Source organism: Castor canadensis, chromosome 1, assembly GCF_047511655.1.
Source record: "Castor canadensis chromosome 1, mCasCan1.hap1v2, whole genome shotgun sequence".
NCBI classification, from domain to species: Eukaryota; Metazoa; Chordata; class Mammalia; order Rodentia; family Castoridae; genus Castor; species Castor canadensis.
Genome location: NC_133386.1, coordinates 6,862,684 through 6,888,236, shown reverse-complemented (window position 1 = coordinate 6,888,236; position 25,553 = coordinate 6,862,684). Strand labels below are relative to the sequence as shown.

Below are 25,553 nucleotides of genomic sequence, written 5' to 3'. Positions count from 1 at the left end.
GACCATTCACAAGGCAGTCACCTGGTGAGACCACATCAGAGCTCCAGTATTGTGTGCTAATACCAGGATTGGAAGCCTAAGAAATAACTCTACAACTTTTACCAAAACACTGAACTTTTTGTTGGTCCTGTACCTAGTGTTTTGTTTTGTGTTTCTTTTTTTGTTTATTTTGTGGGTTTTTTCTGCATTATTAACTTTACCATCACTATTTTCTTATTTCCCTATTCCTACCCCCTCACTTTCCCTACTTTTCCTGTGCTACAATCCATTGTTCTCCTTCCCCACTACGCTTCCTGCCCCTTCTCATCCACTATCTCCCCTGTCTTCACCTCCTTTTCCTAGCCCCCCCAACCATTCACCACACTACTGCTCCCTACTACATATTCTCCACCCACTGACTAGCCTAATGTACCAATTATACACAACCCCAGCCCCCTCCAATCCCTGACACAAGCACCCTCCACTACAAGAGAAATACATTCAAACATGCACAAGGGCCACAAAACCCAACAGTCCCCATACAACTTCCCCCACTCACCCACACCTTTTCCTGTGCCTCTTTTAGTGCCCCTTTACCAGTTTCCCAAATTTCTATATCTAGCCTAATAACCATTACCCCCCCCAACTCCCACTGTTTATAGATACTATCACCAAGGTGTTTTCTATATAATATGTAAACAACTGGTCTGACATTGAACCTGTGAATTTGTTACTGCTAAATTATACATCCAGGCCAAGGACAGAGAAAGCACATCAACCTAGCTAATAACCAAGTCAGTCACAACACAAAAATTAAGTCAAGGGAAAGAAAACAGGTGATTAGAACCACCAATTAGCCTATAAAGAACATAGTTGAACAGCACAAAGTGGAGCGATGTGAAGAAGAAGAAGAGATGGAAACCACTCTCCTCAACAGAATAATTCAATACAGGATTCAGCAGGAAATGAAGAAAGTGGATGCCCAGTTTTTGACCCCAACAAAACAATGATAATTGTCACTAAGGAGCACAGTGATGCCCACAAAAAAACCCTCAAAGAAGAAATCTTGGAAGAAATCTCTGAGAAATTCATGAGGAAGAGATTAGACATGGTTAACCAGAATGTACAAGATGCACTCAAGAAATTTCAAGACACCAAAAATAAAGAACATGAGAAGACCCAGAAACAAATAAATGGACTCAGAAAGGACTTCAATAAACACCAAAGTGAAACAAAGGACACTATAAAAAGAGAGATAGATGAATTAAAGATGACAACAAAAATACAAAAGAGGAGTTGAACAAAGATATGGAAAACCTCAGAAAAGAGAATCAAACAGAAATCCTGAAAATAAAAAGTCCTTTTAGTCAAACAAAAAACACAGTGGAAGGCCACTCCAGCAGACTAGAACAAGTGGAAGACAGAATCTCAGAGCTTGAAGATAAAATAGAAATTAAAGAAAAAAACAAAAGAAATCTTAGTCAAACAACTCAAGAGCTGTGAAGGGAATATGCAAGAACTCAGTGACTCCATCAAAAAAACCAAACCTGAGTATCATGGGCATTGAAGAAGGAGAAGAGGTGTAAGCCAAAGGGATACATAATATAATCAATAAAATAATAGAAAATTTCCCAAATCTCGAGAAAGTTTTGCCCATTCAGGTACAGGAAGCCTCCAGGATACCAAACAGACTTGACCAAACTAGAACTTCCCCATGGCATATTATCATTAAAACAACAAGCATGGAGAACAGAGAAAGAATATTGAAGGCTGTAAGAGAGAAAAAACAAATAACATACAAAAGAATCTATCAAAATAACAGATTTCTCAATGGAAACCTTGGAAGCATTTTGAGCACTGAAATTTCAGCCCTAGGATACTCTACCAAGCGAAACTATAATTCAAAATTGACAATTTTGAATTGTCAATAAAAGTCTTCCACAATAAACATAAACTAAAACAATATATGACCACCAAGCCACCACTACAGAAGATTCTACAAGCAATTCTGCACACAGAAGATAAAAGTGAACAAAACCATGAGACTTCAAACCTACATTGGTCAAATGAGATAAAGAAGGACACTTCATACTAATAAAAGGTATAATACATCAAAAGGAAATAACAGTTATCAACCTATATGTACCCAATATCAGTGCACCCAATTCATCAAACATACACTAAAGGACTTAAAAGCATATATAGACTCCAACACAGTGGTAGTGGGAGACTTTAATACCCTTCTATCACCAATAGATAGGTCATCCAAACAAAAAAAATCAGCAAATAAATCCTAGAACTAAATGACACCATAGATCAACTGATGTCTATAGAATATGTCATCCAACAACAGCACAATATACATTCTTCTCAGCAATCCATGGAACTTTTTCCAGAATAGATCATATCTTAGGGCACAAAGCAAGCATCAGCAAATATAAGAAAATAGAAATAACCCCTGCTTTGTATTTGACCACAATATATTAAAACTAGAACTCAACAACAAAAACAACAGCAGGAAATACACAAATAGTTAGAGGCTGAATAACACATTGCTCAATGATCAGCTGGTCACAGAAGAAATAAGAAAGGAAATCAAAAGACTCTTAGAAGTTAATGAAAATGAAAACACCATCTACCAGAACCTATGTGAGACAGCAAAGGCTGTCTTAAGAGTAATGTTTATAGCCATGAGTGCATATATTAAAAGGACAAAGATCTCAAATCAATGACCTAATGCTACATCACAAACTCCTAGAAAAACAAGAACAAACAAAACCCAAAATAAGCAGAAGGAGAGAAATAAAAAAATAAGGGTTGAAATTAATGAAATAGAGACAAAAAAATACAAAGAATCAATGAAACAAAAAACTGGTGCTTTGAAAAAAAAAAAAAAAACAAACAAACCAGGATTGACAAGCTCCTGGAAAATCTTACTAAAATGAAGAGGGAAAAGACCCAAATTAGTAAAGTCAGAAATGAAAAAGAGGACATAACAATAAACTTTGAGAAGCTATATTCCAATAAATTTAAAAATCTTGAAGAAATGGGCAAATTTCTAGATACTTATGACCATCCAAAACTGAACCAAGAAGATATTAACCACCTGAAAAGATCTATAACACATAATGAAATTAAAGCAGCAATAGTCTCCCAAAAAAGAAAAGTCCAGGACCTGGCAGATTCTCTGCTGAGAATTCTACCAGACCTTTAAAGAAGAACTACTACCAACACTCCTCAAACTTTTCCACAAAATAGAAAGAGAAGGAACACTGTCTAATTCACTTTATAAAGCCAGCATTACACTAATTCACAAACTGGAAAAGGACACATCCAAAAAGGAGAACTACAGGCCAATATTTTTAAAGAACATTAATGCAAAAATACTCAATAAAATAATGGTAAACCGAATCCAAGAACATATCAGAAAGATCATTCACCATGACCAAATTTGGCTTCATCCCAGGGATGCAGGGATAGTTTAACATATGCAAATCAATAAATGTAATATAGCACATTAATAGAAGCAAAGACAAAAAGCACTTGATCTCAATAGATGCAGAAAAAAGCTTTGACAAGGTTCAATATTTCATGATAAAAGCTATAAGAAAACTATGAAAATAATGAATGTTCCTCAACATTATAAAAGCTATATATGACAAACCTATAGCCTGCATCATATTTAATGGAGAAAACCTGAAAACATTTCCCCTAAAGTCAGGAATGAGACAAGGATGCCCAGTCTCCCTACTCCTATTCAACATAGCCCTGGAATTTCTAGCCAGAGCAATAAGGCAAAAAAAATAAAAGGAATACAAATAGGTAAAGAAATAGCCAAAATATCCCTATTTTCAGATGGCATGATCCTATACCTTAAAGACCCAAAAAACTCCATTGAAGAACTCCTAGGCACCATAAATAGCTTCAGCAATGTAGCAGGATAAAAAATCAACTGACAAAAACAAGTACCCTTTCTATATGCCAACAATTAACAAATTGAGAAAGAACACAGGAAAACAATTTCATTGACAATATCCTCAAAAAAATCAAATATCTAGGAATAAAATTAACAAAGAATGTAAATGACCTCTGCAAGGAGAACTACAAAACACTGAAGAAAGATATAGAAGAAGACTACAGAAGGTAGAAAGATCTCCCATGCTCATGGATTGGCAGAAACAGCATAGTAAAAATGCCTATACTACCAAAAGCAATCTACATGTTCAACACAATTCCCATCAAAATCTTAATGACATTCATCACAGAGATTGAAAAATCTACCATAAAGTTCATTTGGAAACATGAAAGACCTTGAATATCCAAGGCAATACTGAGCAAAAAGAGCAATGCTGGAGGTATCACAATACCCAACTTCATAACATACTACAGAGCCATAACAATAAAAACAGCATGGTACTGGCAAAAAAACCAGATATGATCAGTGGAGCAGAATAGAGGACCTGGATATGAATCCACACTGCTATGCCCACCTCATTTTTGATAAAGTCACCAAAAACATATGATGGAGAAAAGATAGCCTCTTTAACAAATATTGTTGGGAAAAGTGATTATCTGCCTGCAGAAAACTGAAACTAGATCCATGCCTATCACCCTGTACTAGTATCAACTCAAAATGGACTAAGGACCTTAATATCAGACTGGAAACCTTGCAGTTAGTATAGGAAAGAGCAGGGAATACTCGGGAAGCAATAGGTATAGGCAAGGACTTCCTCAGTAGAACTCCAGCATCCTAGCAACTAAGTGAAAGGATGGACAGAAGGGACTATATGAAATTAAAAAGCTTCTGCATGGCCAAAAAATGGTCTCTAAACTGAAGAGACCACCTACAGAGTGGGAGAAAATGCTTGCTAGCTATATATCAGACAAAGGACTAACACAGGGAGCTCAAAAAACTAAACTCCCCAAAAAATCAATGAACCAATAAAGAAGTGGGCAACTGAATTAAACAACTTTTTGAAAAGAAGACATCCAAATGGCCAAAAAAACACATGAAAAATGCTCACCATCCCTGACCATAAAGGAAATGCAAATCAAAACCACACTAAGATTTCATCTCACTCCTGTTAGAATAGTTATCATCAAGAAAACAACCACCAACAAATGTTGGTGAGGATAAGGGGAAAAAGGAACCTTCATACACTGCTTGTGGGAATGTAAGCTAGTACAACCACTTTGGAAAACAATATGGAGGCTTTAAAAACTAAACATAGATCTGCCACAAAAGCAGATACCACTCTTAGGGATATTCCCAAATGAATGCAACTCAGAGAAGGCACCTGCATACCTATGTTTATTGCAGCATTATTCACAATAGCCAAGCTATGGAAACAGCCAAGATGCTCCACTACTGATGAATGAATTAAGAAAATGTGGTATTTATACACAACGGAATTTTATTCAGCCACAAAGAAGAATGAAATTTTGTCATTCACAAACAAATGGCTGGAACTGAAGGACATCATCTTAAATTAAGTTAGCCAGGCTCAGAAGGCCCAAAATTGCATATTCTCCCTCATATGCAGATTATAGACCTAAAACAAATGCAGTAATATTATTGGACATGGGTCACACACTAAGGGGAGAACACATATGGGAGGAATAGGGAAAGGGAAAGAAACCTAAAACTTGAATGTGGTTGATGTGCTCAATGTACAGGAGTGAATAAAATAATCTTAAACTGGCAGAGGCCACTATGGGAAGGGGACCAGGAAGTAGTAAAGAGGTCTGGTAGAGATGAACCATGGTGGGTTGCAATATATAAGTACATGGAAGCAATGATAGGAATCTCTCTGTATAACTACCTTTATCTCAAACTAGCAAAAATGCTATATCATTCTTATTATCTCATATTTTCTATTCAACAAAATCAGAGAACAAGAGGGTGGAGCAGGTTCTGCCTGGAAGCAGGGTCGGGGGTTAAGAGGGGAGGGAGAGAGGTGGCTCAAACAGTATATACACATGTGAGTAAATGTAAAAATGATAAAATTAAAACAAATGTCCAACCAATGACTTGGCTTCTGATGCACAAATCCCAACATAAAAACCAAGAAATATGAAAAAAAAAAAGTAACCCAATTTCTTTAAAATGCAACAACTACACAGTAACCAACACTAATGACAGTGAAGTGGATGAAAGTTCAAAGAATCAAAAAAAGATTATAAGAATGATTAATGTAATTAAAGGATATGAATACATACCTGAATGATTTCCAAGAAAACTCAAAAGAGCTGAATGAAATAAAGAAGATAATTTAGGATATAAAAAAGGAATTCGATAAAGATGTAAAAATTTCAAAAAAAAATCCAATTGAAATACTGGAAGTGAAAAGATAAGTGAGTCAAATTACAAAACTCATTTGAAAGTATGTCCTGTAGATAGTATCAAATTGAAGACAGAATAGTGGAGCTCAGAGACAAGGCAGATGAGTTAGAACATGAAGATGAAGGAAAGAAAACTAAAGAAGTATAAGCAGAAAATGCAAGACCTCTGGGATGTCATTAAAATACAAACCTATGAATCATGAGCACAGAAGAAGGAGAAGTGGTGTAAGCTAAAGGCATTAAAAACATATTCAATAAAATAATAGTAGTAAACTTCCCAGTTCCTGAGAAAGAGACAGTCATCCAGGCACAGGAGGCTTTTAAGATTCCAAAAAGACAAGACCAGAAAAGAACTTTCTGTTATAACATTATAGTTAAAAGATTAGGAATTCAGAGCAAGGAAGGAGCATTGAAAGTTGCATTGAGAAGTTCCAAGACACCCATAAAGGTAAATGCATCACCCGATTTCATAATTGCAGATTTCTCAACAGAAGCCTTAAAAGCAAGGAGAGTATGCACTGATGTATTTCAAAACCTGAAAGAAAGTAACTGTCAATCTAGATCACTGTACCCAGCAAAGCTACACTTCATAATTGACAGAGAAATAAAACCTAGGATAAACAAAAACTAAAGCAATTCATGACTACTAAACCAACACTTCAGAAGACACTTAAAGGAATCTTACACACAGAAAGGAAAGATAAATGCAATCACAAACATATGGGAATGAAAAAAATATTTCATTTGATGAGTAGATAAGCAAATAAGAAGTAAGGAAACTTCAGAATTAAATGATACTATAGATCAAATGAACTTAACCTACATCTACAGAATATTCCACCCAACTGCTGCAGAATACACGTTCTTCTCAGCAGCCCACAGAAACTTCTTCAAAATAAATCATATCTTAGGACACAAAGCACATCTTAAATAAAAGAAAACTGAAATAATTTTTTATGTTCTTGCAGATTTCAATGAAATAAAACTAGAAATCAATAAGAAGTGAAACTATGGAAAATATCCAAACAACTGGAGACCGAACAATTCACTCTTGAATGATCAGTGGGTCATCAAAGAACTAAGAGCAGAAAGAAAACAATTCCTAGAGTCAAATGAAAATGAAAACAGCTTACCAGAACCTTTGGGGCACAGCAAAGCAATGCTCAGAAGAAAGTTCATAGTTATGAGTGCCTACATTAAAAAAAATCAGAGAGAATGTATATAAATAACCTAATGTTCCACCTCAAGCTCTTAGAAAAACAATAATAAGACAAACCCAAAAGCAGCAGATAGAAAGAAATAATAAAGATCTGGGCAGAAATAAACAAAACCAAGACTGACAGAACAATAAAAATAATTACTGGTTCTTTGAAAAGACAAATGAGATCAATAAATCTTTAACCAAACTTACCAAAAGAAGGGAAAAGACCCAAATTAACAAAATTAGAGACGATAAAGGGGACATCACAACCCACACCAATGAAATTCAGAGGATCATTAGGGAATACTTCAAAAGTTTATATTCTACTAAATTGGAAAATCTGAAAGAAATGCAGAAAGTTCTAGATGCATGTGACCTAATAAATTGAACCAGGAGGATATAAAATGCCTAAACAGATTTATAACAAGCAATGAAATTGAAGCAGTAATAGTCTCCCAACAAAGAAAAGCCCAGGACCAGATGGATTCAATGCTAAATTCTATCAAACCTCTAATGAAGAGCTCACAACAATGTTCCTCAAACTATTCTGTAAAACAGAAAGAGAATAGATGATACTAAACTTATTCTATGAAGCCAAAACTAAATCAGGACATGACAAAGAAAATTACAGATCAATTCCCTTGATAAACATAGATGCAAAAATTCTCAATAAGATACTTGTATAGTGAATTCAACAACACATTAAAAAGATCATATGCCATGATCAAGTTAGTTTCATTCCAGAGAGGAAAGGATGGTTCAAATCTATAAATGTAATTCAGCACATAAACAGAATAAAGGCCAAAAATTACATGATTTCCAATAGATAAAGAAAAAGTCTTTGAGGAAATTCAACATCCCCTCATTATAAAGCCCTGAAGAAACTAGAAATAGAAGGAATGTTCCGCAACATAATAAAACCTATAAATGACAAATCGACAGCCTATAGTTTTGGTATTGACACAAAAACAGTATCATAATAAATGGGGATAAACTGAAACCATTTCCTCTGAAGTCAGAAATGAGATAAGGGTGTCCACTCTCTCCACTCATTCAATATAATGCTTTTGTTCTTAGCCAGTTCAATAAGGCAAGAGAAAGAAATAAAAGAGATATGAATAGGAACAGAAGAAGTCAAATTATCCCAATTTGCAGATAATATAATACTGTATTTAAAAGACCCTAAAGACTCTACAAAAAAACTCTTAGATCTGACAAACTTTTTTGGCAAAGAAACAGGATACAAAATTAACATAGAAAATCAGATTTCTATATTCCAATAATGAACAGGCTGAGAAAGAAATAAAAAAAATTAATCCTACTCACAACAGCCTCAAAAAATTATGGGGCTGAGGGTATGGTTCAAATGGTAGAGTGCCTGCCTAGCAAGTGCAAGGCCATGAGTTCAATCCCCAGTATCACTAAAAATTTAAATACCTAGGAATAAACCTAATAAAGTAGGTGAAAAACCTCTATAATGAAAACTATAAAACCTTGAGGGAAGAAATTGAAGAAGTCAACAGAAGATGGAAAGACATCCATGGATTGACAGAGCTAATATTGTGAAAATGGCTATTCTTCTGAAAGTAATCTATAGATTCAATGTTATCCCCACAAAAATTTCAATATTTTTTGAAGAAATAAAAAACATTGATCCAAAAATTCATGTGGAAGCACAAGAGACCCAGAATGGCCAAAGAAATCCTGAGTAAAACGAGCAATGCTGAAGGTATCATAATATATGACTTAAAATTATACTACAGAGCCATAGTAACAAAAACAGTATGGTATTGACACAAAAACAGACACATAGATCAAAGGAATAGAATAGAAGATCCAGAAATAAACCCACACAGTTATGGCCATCGTATTTTTTTATTGTTATGTTGAATGGGGGCACATTGTAGCATCCACAAAAGTTTCTTACAATATAACAAATATAGCATATTTGAATTCACCGCCTCCATCATTCTCCTTTAACTATCTGATTTTTAACAAAGGTAAACACATACATTGGAGGAAAGACAGCCTTTTCAACAAATGGTATTGGGAAAACTGGATATGTGCACATAGGAGACTAAAAATAGACTCCTAGCTTTCACCCTGTGCAAAAATTAATTCAAAATGGATGAAAGATTTAAATGTAATACTGGGAGGTTTGCAACTACTGGAGGAAAACAAAGGTAAGAGCTTTGAAGACACAGGATCAAGATTTGTACAAATGTGACTGTATCATAGCAAAGGAGATGATTACCAGAATCAGGAAACAACCCTCAGAATGGGAGAAAGTCTTTGCCAGCTACTCATTGGAATATATAAAGAACTCCAAAAATTAAACACCATAAGAACAAACAATCTAATTAACAAATGCACAAATGTTTGAACAGACAGTTCTCAAAAGAAGAAATACAGATGGCTAATAAATACATGGAGAAAATTTCAACGTCTTTAGCCATAAAGGAAATGAGAATCAAAACAACACTGAGATTCCATCTCATTACAGTCAGAATGAGTACTATCAAGAAAACAAACAATAGCAAACATTGGTGAGGATGCAGAGAAAAAGGACTTCCATGTTCTGGTGGTGGGAAGTAAATAAGTGCGGTCATCATGGAAATGAGCGTGGAGCTTCTTCAAAAAACTAAACCTAGAACTATCATATGACCCTGCTGCCTCACTCCTGGGCACCTATCTAAAGATTGCATATGATAGAGATAGCTGCAACCCATGTTCACAACAGCCAAACTATGGAATCATCCTAGGTGCCCATCAATGGACGAATGGTAAAGCAAATGTGGTATATGTGCACAAAGGAGTATTACTGAGCCATAAAGAAGAATGAAATTATGTCATTTTTGCAGGAAATGAAGATCATCGTGTCAAGTGAAATAAGCCAGACTGAGAAAGTCAAATATTACATGTTCTCTCTCATGCTCACCAAATTTAGGTCTAAAAAAAAAAAAAGAATGACACAAGTGTAAAACTGGGGGAGTGTTTGGGGCCCAGAACTAGTGGGAGGAGGAGGGCCGAAGGATGAGTGAAGGGGGTGTAATTGAAATATCTCATGTATGAAAATAGAACAATGAAATATTAAAATTGTTAAAAGGTGGGAAGAAGAAAGAGTAATGGAGGGATGAATTTGATAGAAGTACCTTGTATGCATGTATGGAAAGACCACAGCGAAGCTCCTTTGTACAAGTAATATACACTAGTAAAAGAGAGAAAGAGGAAGTACATAAGAACAGAACGTTGATCTAACATACCACTGTCAACTAAAAGGAAGTTTATGTAATTCAATGAGTTATAAAATGCACATGGGTTTTATTTTTTGGGGGGTACTGGGGTTTGAAGTCAGGCCTTGTGGCTTGGCCCCACAACTGGAGCCATACCTCCAGCCCTTTGTGCTTTAGTTATCTTTCAAATAGGGGTTCTCTTTTCCTTGGTTTGGCCTTGAGCTGTGATTATCCTACCTCTACTTCCCACATAGCTGGGATTACAGGCATGTACCAACATGCTGGCCCTCGTGTGGAGTTAGTCAATGTAATTTTCCATAGCTTACAACATTTTAGCTAAGAACAAAACAACACAATGGAAAGTTGAATAAAAGAAAACTTGTTACAATTTAAAATTCAGTATAATTTATACATATTTACTACATAATAGAGTGTGTGTGTGCAAAGTGCTGTTGGAGGGACAGTTTGACTTTGAGACTTGTAATTATGCAAATGTTCATGGAGCATTAAAATTAGAATTTACAAGTGTCAGCATTCACTTCAATGAACAAATCACTTTCCTGTTGGTAAAAATGTTAGAAACAATATTTTGGAATCTTGCTTGTGAAACAGGTGTGTGTGTGTGCAACAGCACACGAGCACGTGTCTGTCTGTTGATATGTGCCTGGAGTGTGTTATGTGGTGTGCCTGGGTCTGGTGGTGTGTGCTATATGTCTGTGTGGTGTGTGCATGTGTGTGTAAGCAACTCCCTACTCAGGGAGAAGTTTGCACCATAGCGAGGTTGGTTGTGGAACGTCCATGGTTCCCAATAAATACACTAATAGTAAGTGTTTTTCAGAACTTTAGACTTGCTAGGGTTGTTAGATATCAGCTGGTGATTTTCACTTATTTTTGTGTTTCAAAAGAAACTAGTTTAGAAGCAAACACCCTTGCTAAATAGAAACAGGGATGAGAGAAGAGGTCACCTGCAGGGCAGGACACCTGAAGTCTCCCTCTCTGGAATATGACTTGTGTCCTGTCTTCCTCCTAGCTCACACATTTCCTGTGCACTGTGGCTGTGTGGCCGTGTATCCAGCATTAATGCATGTGGTGTGCATAATGGATTTCCCCTACAAGTAGTACTGATTTTAAGCATAATAAAGGATATATTGAAATTTTTACTCTCAGCAAGCATTTCTTATTGGAATAGCTTAGTTGCAGAAACAGCATGTTTTCTATGGATTGCAGTAGAAGAATAAAGCGAAACTCCCAAGACTTCTGCTAGAAATGGAAATCAGAAGCTGGCATTACTCCAAGTGCTACATGAACTATCACATGCAATGTGTAACTCCAAAAGCTTTTGTCTGAGGTATGTGTGGTTCTACATGGCTAAGCCGTGCATTTGTATGTGAAGTGAGAATAAAAAGATCAGCAGGTGAAACTAAAGGATTTTCTAGAATTGTGCCTCTACTGCCAGTTTATGATGATACTGAATGCTAGCCGTATTTATCTGCACCAATTCAGAAGGTTATCGAAGCCCACCTCTTGATGTGAGAGGGCAAATACAATTTTCCCAGTAAGACTGAGAGCTCGAGGTTTCATTTTTCATGCCTGGGAATACAGAAAGTGAAAAGCATGCATTGTTTTAGGAAAGATCGCTGAGTGAATACTCAACCCTGGTAAAAGTAAAAAACATGTAGCATCCTGAGCAGAAAATATTTTCTTTCCTGCATGAAAATACAAAAATCTGAGACTGGAAAGAAGTAGACGGTATTCCAGTGAGGACGAAAGGGGAGGGGAGAGAGACCAAATGTTGCAGAGACTTGGTTCCATCAGCATCACGTGCCCTTTCCTTCCTTGGAACTATCTGTTTTCCTGATGACGTTGGTTGTCATGGTCACGTGGCCATGCAACTCATTTTTCTTCAGTGGGTTCTGAGAATGTGCTGGGTGACCTTCATAAGAATAGAGATGTTTTCTTTCCTTTTGCTCTTGGTTAGAATGCGGGCAGGGTTCCGAGCCACCCAGTCCCAAGTACCTGAGGGTAATAGACTGGGTAGCACAGCCATCAATTGAAAGAAGGAAAAAACGAGCTCCCACCAACTGCTATTTTCTTTTGGTTTTGGTCATACACCAGGGAACTAATGTCTGAATGATATGATGGAATACACTACATTCAGCTAGGGAACAAAAAATTTTTTATGGCTGGTTGTAGCACCAGTGAATATCCAAATAGTATTATGGGATATACTCTGAAGGTGATTTTGTGTGCTACTAAAATGCTGTTGTCCTCTTTTTTTTTTTTTTTTGTGGTTATCTGTCGGAAGTACTTAGTGAGTGAATTCCTTTGGTTGATATTTATTAAAAGAAAACGAGAGATTTTGGGGTGTTTAAGCTGACTTAAACAGAGAAGATATGGACCATATCCCACAATAGGCGATTCAGCATCTGAGTGGCTTGTGAGTGGATTCACACGGTCCTGCAATTAAGCACAGAAAGGTCTGGCCCTTCCCCAACCAAGTAAGGGTCCTGAGATTAATGTGGCTGGCTTAGGCTGCTTAGGATTTGCTCCTGACCTGAGAGTGAGGCTCCTTTCCCAAAAGGTGGACATTTGGGAAAAAAAAATCAGTGTTCTGTTAGTAAAAAAGGGGACAATGAATGTTGGGGGGTAGGGCAGCAAACACTTGACTACAACCCTTCTAACAGTGATCCAAAGGAAACTGGGCTAAGGATAGCTCTACAGAGAGTTGACTCACATTAATTTCCTGTGCGTGTGTGTTGCCTTCTAGGTTAATTCTTTTTGATCTCACCTTTTCTCTAGTTCCTGGTCCCCTTTTCCTATTGGCCTCAGTTGCTTTTAAGGTATCTGCTTTTAGTTTCTCTGGGTTAAGGGCAACAAATGCTAGCTAATTTTTTAGGTGTCTTACCCATCCTCATACCTCCCTTGTGTGCTCTCGCTTTTGTCATGTGCTCAAAGTCCAATCCCCTTGTTGTGTTTGCCCTTGATTTAATGTCCACATATGAGGGAGAACATACGATTTTTGGTCTTTTGGGGCAGGCTAACCCCACTCAGAATGATGTTCTCCAATTCCATCCAACACTTGTTCCTTCCTATTATTGCTTATATTCTCTCTCAACAAAATTAGAGATAAGGGCAAAATAGTTTCTGCTGGGTATTGAGGGGGTGGAGGGGAGAGGGAGGGGGTGGAGTGGGTGGTAAGGGAGGGGGTGGGAGCATGGGGGAGAAATGACCCAAGCCTTGTATGCACATATGAATAATAAAACAATAATAAATAAATAAATAAATAAAGTTACAAAAAAAAAACCCAAAGGAAACTCGGCTAGGTGGGGCTGGGCAGCAGGCAGTTCATGCTCCACCGGCAAGCAGTCCTGTTCATACAGGGCAGGTAAATGACCTTGTGAGGAGGTTTCCTGATGCTTATTTTCTTAACTTTCTGGGATAATTTGTGTCCCTGTGGATATCTGATTATATATCAATGGCACTTAAAATGATGCTCAGAATATTAAAAGCATACCCAGTAAGTGTTTTATTTAAATCATGTTCTTTACAGAAGGTTAGTGCTTTTTGGAGATTTTACAGAAACAATCTTTGGTTTCTTTAGAACAGCAAACTAAAAATATACCCAGTGACAGAGTGTGAAAACACCAAGTTTAAGACCTTTTTAAAATCTATTACCATTCACAATGTGAAAGTTTCCTTCCAGCCCAGTATGGGAAGTGGACTCCTGGGTCAATAGATTGAGTATAACAGAGATCTTATCTCTTTAATCCTATCTTTCTACTTCAAGTTTTCTTATTGATTAAGCACCTCCTGCATTTACAATGTCACAATGCTGCTTACTGAAAGCAGCCATGTCTCCACAGAAAGTTTTTCAGAAACTCGCTTTGATCTGAATTTCTTTCTTTCCATGTAGCAGCTATCTGCTGAACAAAGCCTTTGGTATCTGCTCCCTGTTAACGTGTGAAACCATTAGTGGGAATGGTGTGATGGAGGTTCGTCTTTAACTGGGGGCTTATCTTCTAAGAGGCATCCATCCCAAGCACTTTACATTCTTTAAAGATCCAGGAACATTTCATCTGATTTCTGCACAAGGCTACCGTACAAGGTGATTGGATCCAGTATCTCTTCTCTTTTTAATTCCTCCAAATAATCAGGCAGTGTCAATATACAGGCTTGATTCCATGAAGGACAACACTTGACATTCTTAGGAAAGGCATACTAAACTCTTATCTGGAAATTCCCCTAAGAATTCTTTAGGGTTAGTGACTTTCCCTCACTGGAGTGGTCCTTCTGTGTAGGAATAGTTAACACAGGTCCTCTGATTACAGACCTGTCAGTTAACACTAACACCTTGAGAAGAACTGAACAGACTATCACTCGACCTTGAACTCCCAGACTGTCTGTGAATGCAGGACAATAACCAACATGGCTTTATGAAGAAGAATGCATTGTCAGGGGCAATGTTTCTTTCTTAGAGTGGAGGGTAGCATGATGGGGGAAGAAACAGGCATTGTGGGCCTGCTTCTACAGAGAGCAGGGAGGAAATTGCTTTCTTTGTTGAAGTGTAGCAGCAGGCCTACTTGACAAATGACTGTCTGGAGTTTGGCGGGTGGCTTCTGCCTCCAAAATGGTGCCTTGTTTCACACTTCTCCTAACCCTAGTTCAAGAGCGGGAACATGGGCCTTCCCCATGGGCTGGTGGTCTTTATTCCATTTTGATTCTTCTCCTTGAAAAAAAAAATCTATAAATAAAATGAACAAAAGAAAACTTGCTTCTTAGTCCCTATCCACACTGTAAACTTTGAGATAGACAGGTGAGACAAAGGCCTGTGTTCTGCCAGGTCTGCCTCCTCAGGACCTACACTGGGAGTGCAGAGGAGGCCGGGCCAGATCTGATTTCCTGGGGGCTCCTTCAACTTTTCGTTCTTAGACTTGTTTATTCCCCTGCTGAAGAGTGAACGTCTTTGAGGATCCAACTTGGGCCCATTGAAATGCAAAGCAGAGAAGGAGGCCAGCTGGCCACATCCCCTGGTATCCTGGAACAGGTAATTTTTGGATCTGTTACAAATGCTTGGAGACCACAGGCAAGGGGAATCACATATCTTCATCCAAGAAAAGCCCTGATGTAGCTTTTTCCAGTGGAATGGAATGAATGTCTGACAACATGAGAGAGGTATGTTACTTTAGTACCAAGTGCCCATTGTGTTTGGCCACATCTCAATTTCACTGGAGACAGGTGTAACCAGTTGACTTTGTGTTGTTTGGTCTGAGTGAAAATATGGGTGTGTAGGAGGGGTGCTGCTTCTTTGTTGCTCCTTTAGATCAATGTGCTGTGTTCTGGGCACCGTGCAGGACAATCTCCATCCTTATGCTTAGGGAGTTAGATAAACAAAAACAGTGAGATACACTGAGGAGAGGATTCCGAGAACTCAGATATGTGTAAAGTAGCATTGGAATATATTTCCTGTAATGTAGGAGCTGCTTAAACTGTTTAAAAACTACTCAAAAACAGGAAAGTCATCCATTTGCATACGACTGCCCAATGCTTTTGGTGACATGTTTCACAGGATTTATTTTGAGAGCGTAAATTAAATTTCCCAGCAGACTTCATTCCCTTTTTTTTTTTTTTTTAAATATGCCATTCAATTAAATCAGTATGACAAGAGAGTGTGCTTCATGCGCATGAGAAGTTCGGGAGAATGCTGAGCTGGACCACCTGTCCCCTCTCCCTTGCTCCTTCCGGAAACAGGCACCAGGTTCTGTGCATTTAGTTTTCATGCCTGTCTCCCTCTAGTGAAAAGCATATTCCTTTCTCACTTGTCTACCCCTAAAGAAATACTGTGTCCGAGCTGGTGTGCCATTCTACCTAATTTAATTACTGATCAGATTGCTTTGTTCTAGCCATGATTTTCCCTCTGTTTTTAAATTTTTTACTTGACACATAATAATTGTAAATATTATGTGGGTGCAGTGTGATAAAAATCCGAATCACGGCACCAAATGTAGGCACATGTAGGCCCCAAAGTGACCATGCAGAGAGGAGTGATCTGGCCAAGAGATTCTTTATTGCCAGGTGGGAGAGGGAGAGAGCAGAGAGCCAAGAGAGAAAGGGAGAGAGGGGCAGGGGCTTAAATACCCCTCAGTGAGACTCAGCATGATCTGATTGGTTAGGATCTTATGGTTCATGCTGATTGGAGGTTGGGGCAGAAGGAGGATTCAAGCTAGACTTGAGGCAGGACCGTGAGCCTGGAAAACAGAAGCTTAAGGGTGCAGTAAGAACTGAAACCCATCAGCGCCATTATTGCCAATAACTCCATATGATTTCCTGCATATGATGTGGAATGATCAAATAAGGGTAGTTAGCTCTTGCATTGCTAAGCAAAAAGAAAGAAAACTTTCTTTTTCTTTCCTCATTCTCATTTTTCTACCTAAAGACAATTGCTGTTAATGTTTTCTTTAATGCTTTCCAGAAAATATTTTATACTTTTATGAGTACAGACCTTATTTTTCCTGCTCTTTTCACTTAATTATACATATTAAAATTGTTTTATACAGGACACAGATTGGCTTACTTCTTTGTGACAAGGCATTGTATTCTCTTGCATATGTCTGTTGGACAGATATTTAACTGTTACAATATTAGTGAAAATTCAACTGTTCCTGAATTATTATCTATTGAAAAAGATGCTTTGAAGATTGTCCTCCAAAAATATCTTGACGAGCCTTTGTGATTCTTTCCAGGAGGTACTTCTAGCAGGATCACATTGCTGTTACACACATAGGACTGGGGTCAGGGCTATGCCACCCGTGTCAGGACAGGCCATCACTGGAGGGATGACCCTGTGATGAGGCTGGAATGTGTGTGCACCAACTTAGAATAAGTTATTTATATTCAAGGCAAACCGATTTTTAGCACTGGATTAAAAAACCTGATCTTGACATAGATGTATTGGACACTTTTCAGGTCTGTCAGGATAAAGTGAACAGTGGGTTATTACTGTACTTACGGTCAAGCTGGACATGGGAGTGAATAGAGTCAATGCTACAGCTAGGACTTGAATCCCCAGAGCAACCAGGTGAGCTGTCAGCCCATTTGGGGGCTCCACACCAAATGCACAGAAGCAGGATGCAAAAAGCTGAGCCTTAGAGATAGGAGTGGATGAGTTAATGTATGAAGTCAAGTTAAGTACTTGCAACAAGGTGTTTTCAATGAATTGAGACTAGGCTTGCAACTTAGTGACTCTAAAACTTTTTATCACTTAAGAGTGATCAAAAGTCCTGCCTAACTTTCGATCCAGGGAGAGGAAGGACTACCCCAGTTTAATGAATTTTAAAATAAAATGGGAGAAGCATGATGTGGTACTGTTTTATATATATTTATATATAAATGTATATTTATATATACGAATATATACAATGAAATACTTTTTGATTATACAAAGGAAGGAAAGGTTGGCACATGCTGAAACATAGATGAGCCTTGAAAACATAATGCTAAATAAAATAAACCAGACACAATGGAAAATACTGTGTGATTCCATGTATACAAAATATCTAGACCAGGCAAATTCATAGGGACAGAAAGTAGACTAGAAGTTATCAGGGGTGGGGAGAATGAGGAGTCGGTTATTGCTTAAGTGGGTTGACAAAAAATGTTGGAAATAGATGGTGCAGAACATCGTGAGTATTCTCAGTGCCACTGAACCATACACTTAACAAGTGTTTACCATAATGAAAAAAAGAGGGAATGAGCGAACACGAAACGGCCTTGGTGATTATAGCTCGTTAACTCAGAGTATACAGAGTTCCAGGGAAATCAAGGAGACCCAGACAATATAAGCACGAAGCAGATTCATGAGGCCATTTCTAAAGGCGTGTGTGGGGAAAACAAAAGCTGATGCACAGGAAGGAACGATGAAGGCCATGGCCTGGACAAGCACACAAGAGGATCTAACTTCCTCAGGGCTAGTGTCCAGGAGAGATCCTAAAGAGAAATAGAGCCAAGGAAAGACAAAGAGAACATAATATGTCTGTGGGGCTTCTGCTACCAGATGACGGGAGATCTAAGAAATAGTAGGAGATAAAAAATGTAATTAATGTAATGAAATGGAATGTAACTCCCACTGTCCCCCCAGGACTACCAATGGCCTTCTGGGATGGAATGGGGAGAGGGGACCACCATTCAGAATGCTGGGGAGGGTGGGGGACTCGACCCAACACCTTGGGAGAGGTCCCAGGTAAGTTCAGCTGGGTTCAAGCTAAATCATGATTATTCTTGTTCCTGTGCTGAAGCAATTCTTCAAATGTAGAAAACAAAGCACGAATCCAAAGGCCATAGGTAATGGTTTATGAGATTGACATCCATCATGAGAAAATATTTTACTCATCATAATATAAGTTATTTTATGAAAATTTAAAATCACTCATATTTATTTAATAGAGACCCTTTGAAAATGAATTACTAACCACATATAATCATAAAACTTAATTCTATCTTCTCTAATTGATCTTAAGCCTATAAAAATGTCAATAGTAGTTTTAGAAATAAAAAGATTTTACTATAAAATGTAGTCTCAAAATACATTTGAGACAAACATAGCAACAATTTAAAAATCATTTGTTAGTTCTCCACAAAGAGGGAGACATGGTGGACTCAATGGTTCTGACGTTTAGATTTCACAAAGTCATTACATCTAGTAGCATGCTACCTAGCACCATGCTTTAAAAAAATAAAGTGAATGACCTGAGTCACAAGTTTCATGAACCACTTGTCTTACCATACAAAAGGCAGCTCTTGCTGTATAGAGTTGAGCAAATGCTGCTCATAGTGTTCTACTCGTTCAAGAAAAATGCATGTTTGCATATCAAAAGCTTTAAACCCTACAGAAAATAAACTTATTTCATCCAGCTTAACTCTTGCCTTGTAGTTATGGGAGCATAGATCCCTGCCTCATCTCTCTGCCAACTATGAAGAAAGAAAATCAAGGGGTGGGATGTAGCTCAGTGGTAGAGCACTTGCTTAGAATGCATGAGGACCTGGGTTTGATCACCAGCACCAAAAAAGTAAAAAAAAAAAAAGACAAGAAGAAGAAGAAGAAGAAGACCAAAATGGGGTGGCATTGTTTCTGTGGCACTTAAAATGGAGGCAATTGTTGGATCTACTTTCAAGCACGTCTACACCACAAGTTGGACTTTTGAATCGGGAAAAAAAGCAATATCCTGAAACATCAATGGCTAACATCATCTGATGATTCATGTCTGCAACACAACTCCTAGCCCTAAATGGCATCCAGTCCTGCACTTAACCTTTGCTTGCTCCAGTTGTAATCCTTGATAGACAAATGATACAGCCACCAATCCTACTTGCAGTTCAAGCTTGAAACACAGCTACCATTTTGTAAAATCTTAGAGCAAAATTCAAGACTGCTTGAATTTATGTTTTCTGGGTCATAATCCTAGCAGGACTCAAACAAATGTAATTTTTTCTTTGCTTTCCAACTGGCTGAACTTATTCTTGGTTGACACCCCCACTTCAACCTGCTCCTCATAACATCCCTTAGAACTGATGTTATGAGACCCTTATTTGGCCAAATGTTGTTTACATTTTTGTGCTGAAAAAAACCTGCTTTTAATCCTTGAAACATTTTTCTTCTTAAGTACCACTGAAGAGGCCAAAGTTGCTTGAGTTGGAGACACAGGTGGCTTTGAGTTTTGCCAGTGCTGCTCTTTGGATGGATGTCCTAATCTTTCTCCAGACCAGCACTGTCCAAAAGAACTGTTTACAGTGATGAAAATGGGCTATTTCATAACCACACTGCCCAGTACAGTGGCCACTTCTCCTACATGGCCACTGAGCACGCAGAGTGTGACTACCGTGACTAGGGAGGTGAATTTTAAATTCTATTTAGTTATAGTGTAAATAGCCACATTTGGCTAGGGTCTACATGTGTCCATGTTAGAAGCACAGCACTGGTTCAAAATAAATGCAATGTACAGAAACTTTGCTATTTTCAATAGAAGTTTGTATTTGGGACTGTTCTGAGCTCTCTGTAGCTCATAGGGCTACAGAAGGAGTCTCCAGTCAATTTGTCACAAAAATCAATTTTCTAATACATAATTCAAAGATATGGATCTTGCCATTTTGAAAGAATGAAATTATTTCGTATTTGTGTTAACTTTTCAACATTATGATAAAATATCTAATTAAAATCAGCTTCAAGTAGGAAAGATTTATTTTTGACTTGCTGTTTCAGAGGTTTTGCTCCATGGTTGCTTGTCCCCACTGCTTTGGGCCTGAGATGAGGCTTTGTTTTAAGGTGGAGAGGGCATGGTGGAGCAAAGCTGTTTACCTCATGGCAGCTTGGAAGCAGAGAGAGAGGAGCTAGGGAGGAAGGGAGGGAGACAAGCTATATCTTTCAAAGGCATACCTCCAGTGACTTACTTCCTTCAACTAGACCCCACCTCATTGATGAGGTTATCACCTCCATGATCCAATCACCCCTCAATTATACCACAAGCTACAGACCAAGCCTTTAATACATGAGCCTTTTGGGGGGACTTGATATCCAAACCATAACACCTCCCTTTATTTAAGCAAAACTTGGCTAGAGACAAGTAGAATGGCTATATATCTGACTAGGTTAGGAAGTACACACTTCACACCACAGAACACTTTCTTTCTAGGAACATTTGCCAATTGATTAATACTTTCTAAGGGAATGGTAGGCAGAACTTGCTTGTACATTTGCAAACGGTTTCTTTAATTAAAATAAATACTCTCCAAAACTTTCTATCTTTGCACTTCAAGCTGTCTCACAGGCAGAAAGTCTAGCAAGACTTCTTTCCAATCTGCAAACGAGCCAATCTTGGAATTTAAATTAGATTTTTGGACACATGTCAAATAAACACAGAATGCAAATTTTTGACATTTCATAACATTAACTTTCTTTTAAAAATGCTATTTGATGAAGAACATTCTATATATTAAAAAATAACAAGTCAACAAAATATGATTTCACTCTCAACAGGTTGGTGGGTTCAGGTAGTTGTGACCAGCAAGGTATGGAACAGATTGGAGCATAATGCGAAAGGTTCACAGTTAGTCACCCCTAGGAGTGTCTGTCCTTCAGGGTGTCACCTTGAATACATCATGGTATAGCCACACACATTTGGAGTCTAGACTGTAATCTCTAGTCTTTAAAAAAGAAAGAACCCGATATAGTTTACAAAATATTTCAACATAATTTAATTATTTACTTTTATAAAAACAAATTAAAATCCCCTTGAAGAATAGGAAAGGAGACCATTTTCTTTCTTCCTTTATTACTAAATATTAACCATCTGCTTACTTCCTATTTATGAGCTCTATATATTGAAAAAAGGCCTACATCTAATTTGTTAATTTTTTAGCTCAACAGTTAGATTTTTAAGTAAAAGGCTAGGCATTACCATTTGTCTTTGACTCCTTTCCTACATAAAGGCTGAAAATGAGGCTCAGTTTTTCATTTCACTAAAATCTTCAACAATATATTAATGTTTTTCTTATAAGTAGTTCAAAAATCATAATGTTCAACAAATACACACACACACACACACACACACACACACACAAATTTCCTAGCACAAAGTAGGTACCATAAGTTTGTCTAAATCCAGGTTTGCTGGGTCCTTTACGACTTGAGCTTATACAGTTTTGAGACTTTCTTTAAGGAGAGCAACACAAAAAGACACACTTGGTTAAGAGGGGGGAAGAAGGGGGTTGTGCAGGAGAGAGGCCCAAGTACAACGTCTGTCTAGCTTCCCAACAAGTCTGCCTGTGAGCAACACAAGGCACTGTTTGTTAAAGGGAGGACTGACTAGGATGCTTTAAGACATTCTAGCCCATTTCATTAATGTGATTTTTAAAGGTCTCCTGTTTTTACTTATTTTTCAGTTGTTATTCAATTTTGTCCCTGGATTTCTAATTTAAAACAGAAAATTATTCTTCCAACTTCAAATATTATTTAAAGAATTATCTCCCAGACATATATTATTCCAAGATACACCAAATAAGAAAAAGATGTTTTATTTATAGGGAACTCATGAGTCTTGATTGCCACAGCTCTCTGTATTCCCAGGTCAGTGAGTATAATGTATTCCATATTTTGTTGCTGCTTTTCAGTATTAAACATGTCATCATTTTGCATCAGAGTCATAAAAGTTAGTGAGGTAGTTCTGATGAATAGCAATAAGGCCAGAAGAAAGAATAATGCATAACATGAATTCCTCAGGAAATCAATTAGTATTTTTATGAGCAATAGTAAAAATATGACTGAGGGTTAGCAGAGAACAAGTTCAGACTATTTGATCCCCAAATATATTCTTTGTTGAGTTCTATCAATGTAAAAATATTCTGTGCTGAGTCAGAGCTAAAATCTTGGTGTTCCCAAGAGTAAACATTTTATATGTCTAAATGTGTGAACTCCTTTATTTGGTTGTGCGTATAGTGTTTAATAGGAACTCTGTAATTTCACCATAGCACTTTTACATGCCTGATTGACTTTTTGGGATTTCTGAACACAGTATTCAGAATTCAGCTGGTGTTCTGAATTATGTATTATGTATGCTATTAAAACATTATGTGTTCTAGAAATATACGAAGGTGCTTAAACATTTTTGAAGAAGTTTTTGTTAAGGAAAAGTAAGCAATTTTTTTATTTTTTATTTTGAGATAGGATCTCACTGTGTAGCCCAGTCTTGCCTCTAACTCACAATCTTCCTGCCTCAGTCTCCCAAGTACTCGAATGATGATATTAATATATAATAAGGGAAAATAGAAGTGATCATTTATTTGAGTTACTTCTACATTGTTAAGATTCACTTATTTATTCATTTGATGCATACTGAATTCTACTACATGAATTTATGGAGGATAGGAACGTGGACTTAGGTCAGGAATATAAAGAAATCACTATCACACTTCAACTTGAATCCTAGCAGGTGGTACTTTCTCTCTAATCATTCCTTACAATGTTAATGCATTTGCTGTGACCATCACACATGGTCAGGCCTTCCCTAGATGGACTGACTTTATCATTTGCATAGAAACCCTGTGTTCATGTTTTAGGTTAATGTGCATTGTTCCTTGGTAATAAGTGAGCCCAGTGACAAGGTAGGGCAAAGGGTCAGGGAATCTCATTTTCCAATAGACATCACAGTATGTTTGAACAACAGTGTCCTGGATGCTAATGTTAGCACCTATTTTAAAGAAGAAAAGAGCGAAGGAGGGTAAATATTGCAGAAGTACTGTGTATTCATGTATGAAAATGGAACAATGAGACCTGTTGAAACTGTTCAACAACTGAAAAGGGTGCGTGGAGATAAAGGAAAACATATCTAACTAAGATATCTAACTAAGATATAAGATCTACTGCAAGCACTTTTGTAAATGTCACAATGTACCCTTGGTACAACTATAACATACTAATAAGAATAAAAGAAAAAACATGAAAAAATAAAGAAGCCAAGTTAATCCAAACACTAGGGCCTGTTTCTTAAAACAGAAATTATACAGGGGTAATCGTGGATGTGTGAAGGGCTGTCTGGGCACAGAGTGGGGCTCAAATGACTAGAAGATTAGAACCGTAGCAAGCCTGGAGCTCAAAATGTGGGTGTGTCTGAGCTCTGAAAACCTGGCTGTGGGCACATTTTAATGCACCCCAAGACTTAATTTTCAACCTTTTTACACATGAGAACCTTTTGGTAACATTGAACATTTCTTGCATACCCACGTAATAAGAGTTGTGTTTTTTGTACCTGTTGATAGTTTAGAGGAAAATTAAGCATGGGTGGATTAAAAGATACCTAAAAATAAACTCACACACTATATCCTGAGAACCAAAGAGTTAGTGATAGCTAGAGCTTCTTCCTCCATCCAGGATGCCGTAATTCTTCTATAGCTTTGCTACCATTAACTTTCTTTGAATACCACCTAGGGTGAGGCACTTGCTGCTCCCAGAGGCAGCCCATTTTGTGGCTTGTTGTCCACAGCGTTAGAGCAAAGAGTGAAAAGAGATTCGCTTTCTCTGACATTTTCATTTGGTGACATGTTCTGCCTCTGAACTAACACAGTTTAACCACGATTTCTTTACAACAGCTTTCCATCACCATCCTTAGATCCAGAAAAGATTGGCAACTCACAAAGATGCACAAATGAAGGTAAAATGCAAATATTAGGAAAAGTGAAGTGAAGGAAGGAAAAAAAGGAAAGTTGGCAAATGAGCATCAAACTGTACTGCACCAAAGTCTGTGTGTATGTGCTGTGGGCACAGATGTAGCTCTGGGATTTCTGTCAGCCAGTTTCAGAGGTAACCTTATCAATTGCTCAATTAGCAATGTCCCTAAGGATGATGACTTTCTTCAGGACTGGCACAGATATTCCTGGTATTCAAGTCAGACTTGGAATAGTCATCATGGGTCCTCAAGAAAACTTCATTGCAAGTTTTGAGTCACATGCATCAACCAGAATGTAAACACATGGCATCTGTTGCAAAGTCCTGTTTAGGAAAAGCAATTCTTTGAAGGGCTAAAATACTGAGTACTATTTTGTGTAATTTTCTGCTGTAGATCTGACTTGATCCGGACGTAGATTCTAGATGACTTGGCAGAGATCAAATGAGAGTCTTATAAGCAATTTTCCTTGAGTATTGTGTCTTTTAGTAAGCTTTTGATAAGTTTTGATTAAGCCTTTGATTAAACATTAAATAAATCTGTACTTTATGCTGACACTGTTCTACATATCTTGCATTTATTTTCTCATTT

The 25,553-nt window shown here is 37.5% G+C and overlaps 1 protein-coding gene across 5 annotated transcripts in view; it reads right to left on the bottom strand.

Annotated features, from left to right (window-relative positions):
- The window catches only part of Prkn (parkin RBR E3 ubiquitin protein ligase), a 1,269,303-nt gene that overhangs the window by 163,892 nt on the left and 1,079,858 nt on the right, over positions 1 to 25,553 (bottom strand). For 2 of the 5 annotated variants that reach the window (XM_074070800.1, XM_074070807.1), the window contains one exon: positions 17,762 to 17,896. The exons of the other annotated variants lie outside the window; for them this stretch is intronic. In XM_074070800.1, the coding sequence (XP_073926901.1) occupies positions 17,762 to 17,896 (135 nt within the window). The remainder of the gene's footprint in view (positions 1 to 17,761; positions 17,897 to 25,553) is intronic. 5 annotated transcript variants of the gene reach the window in all.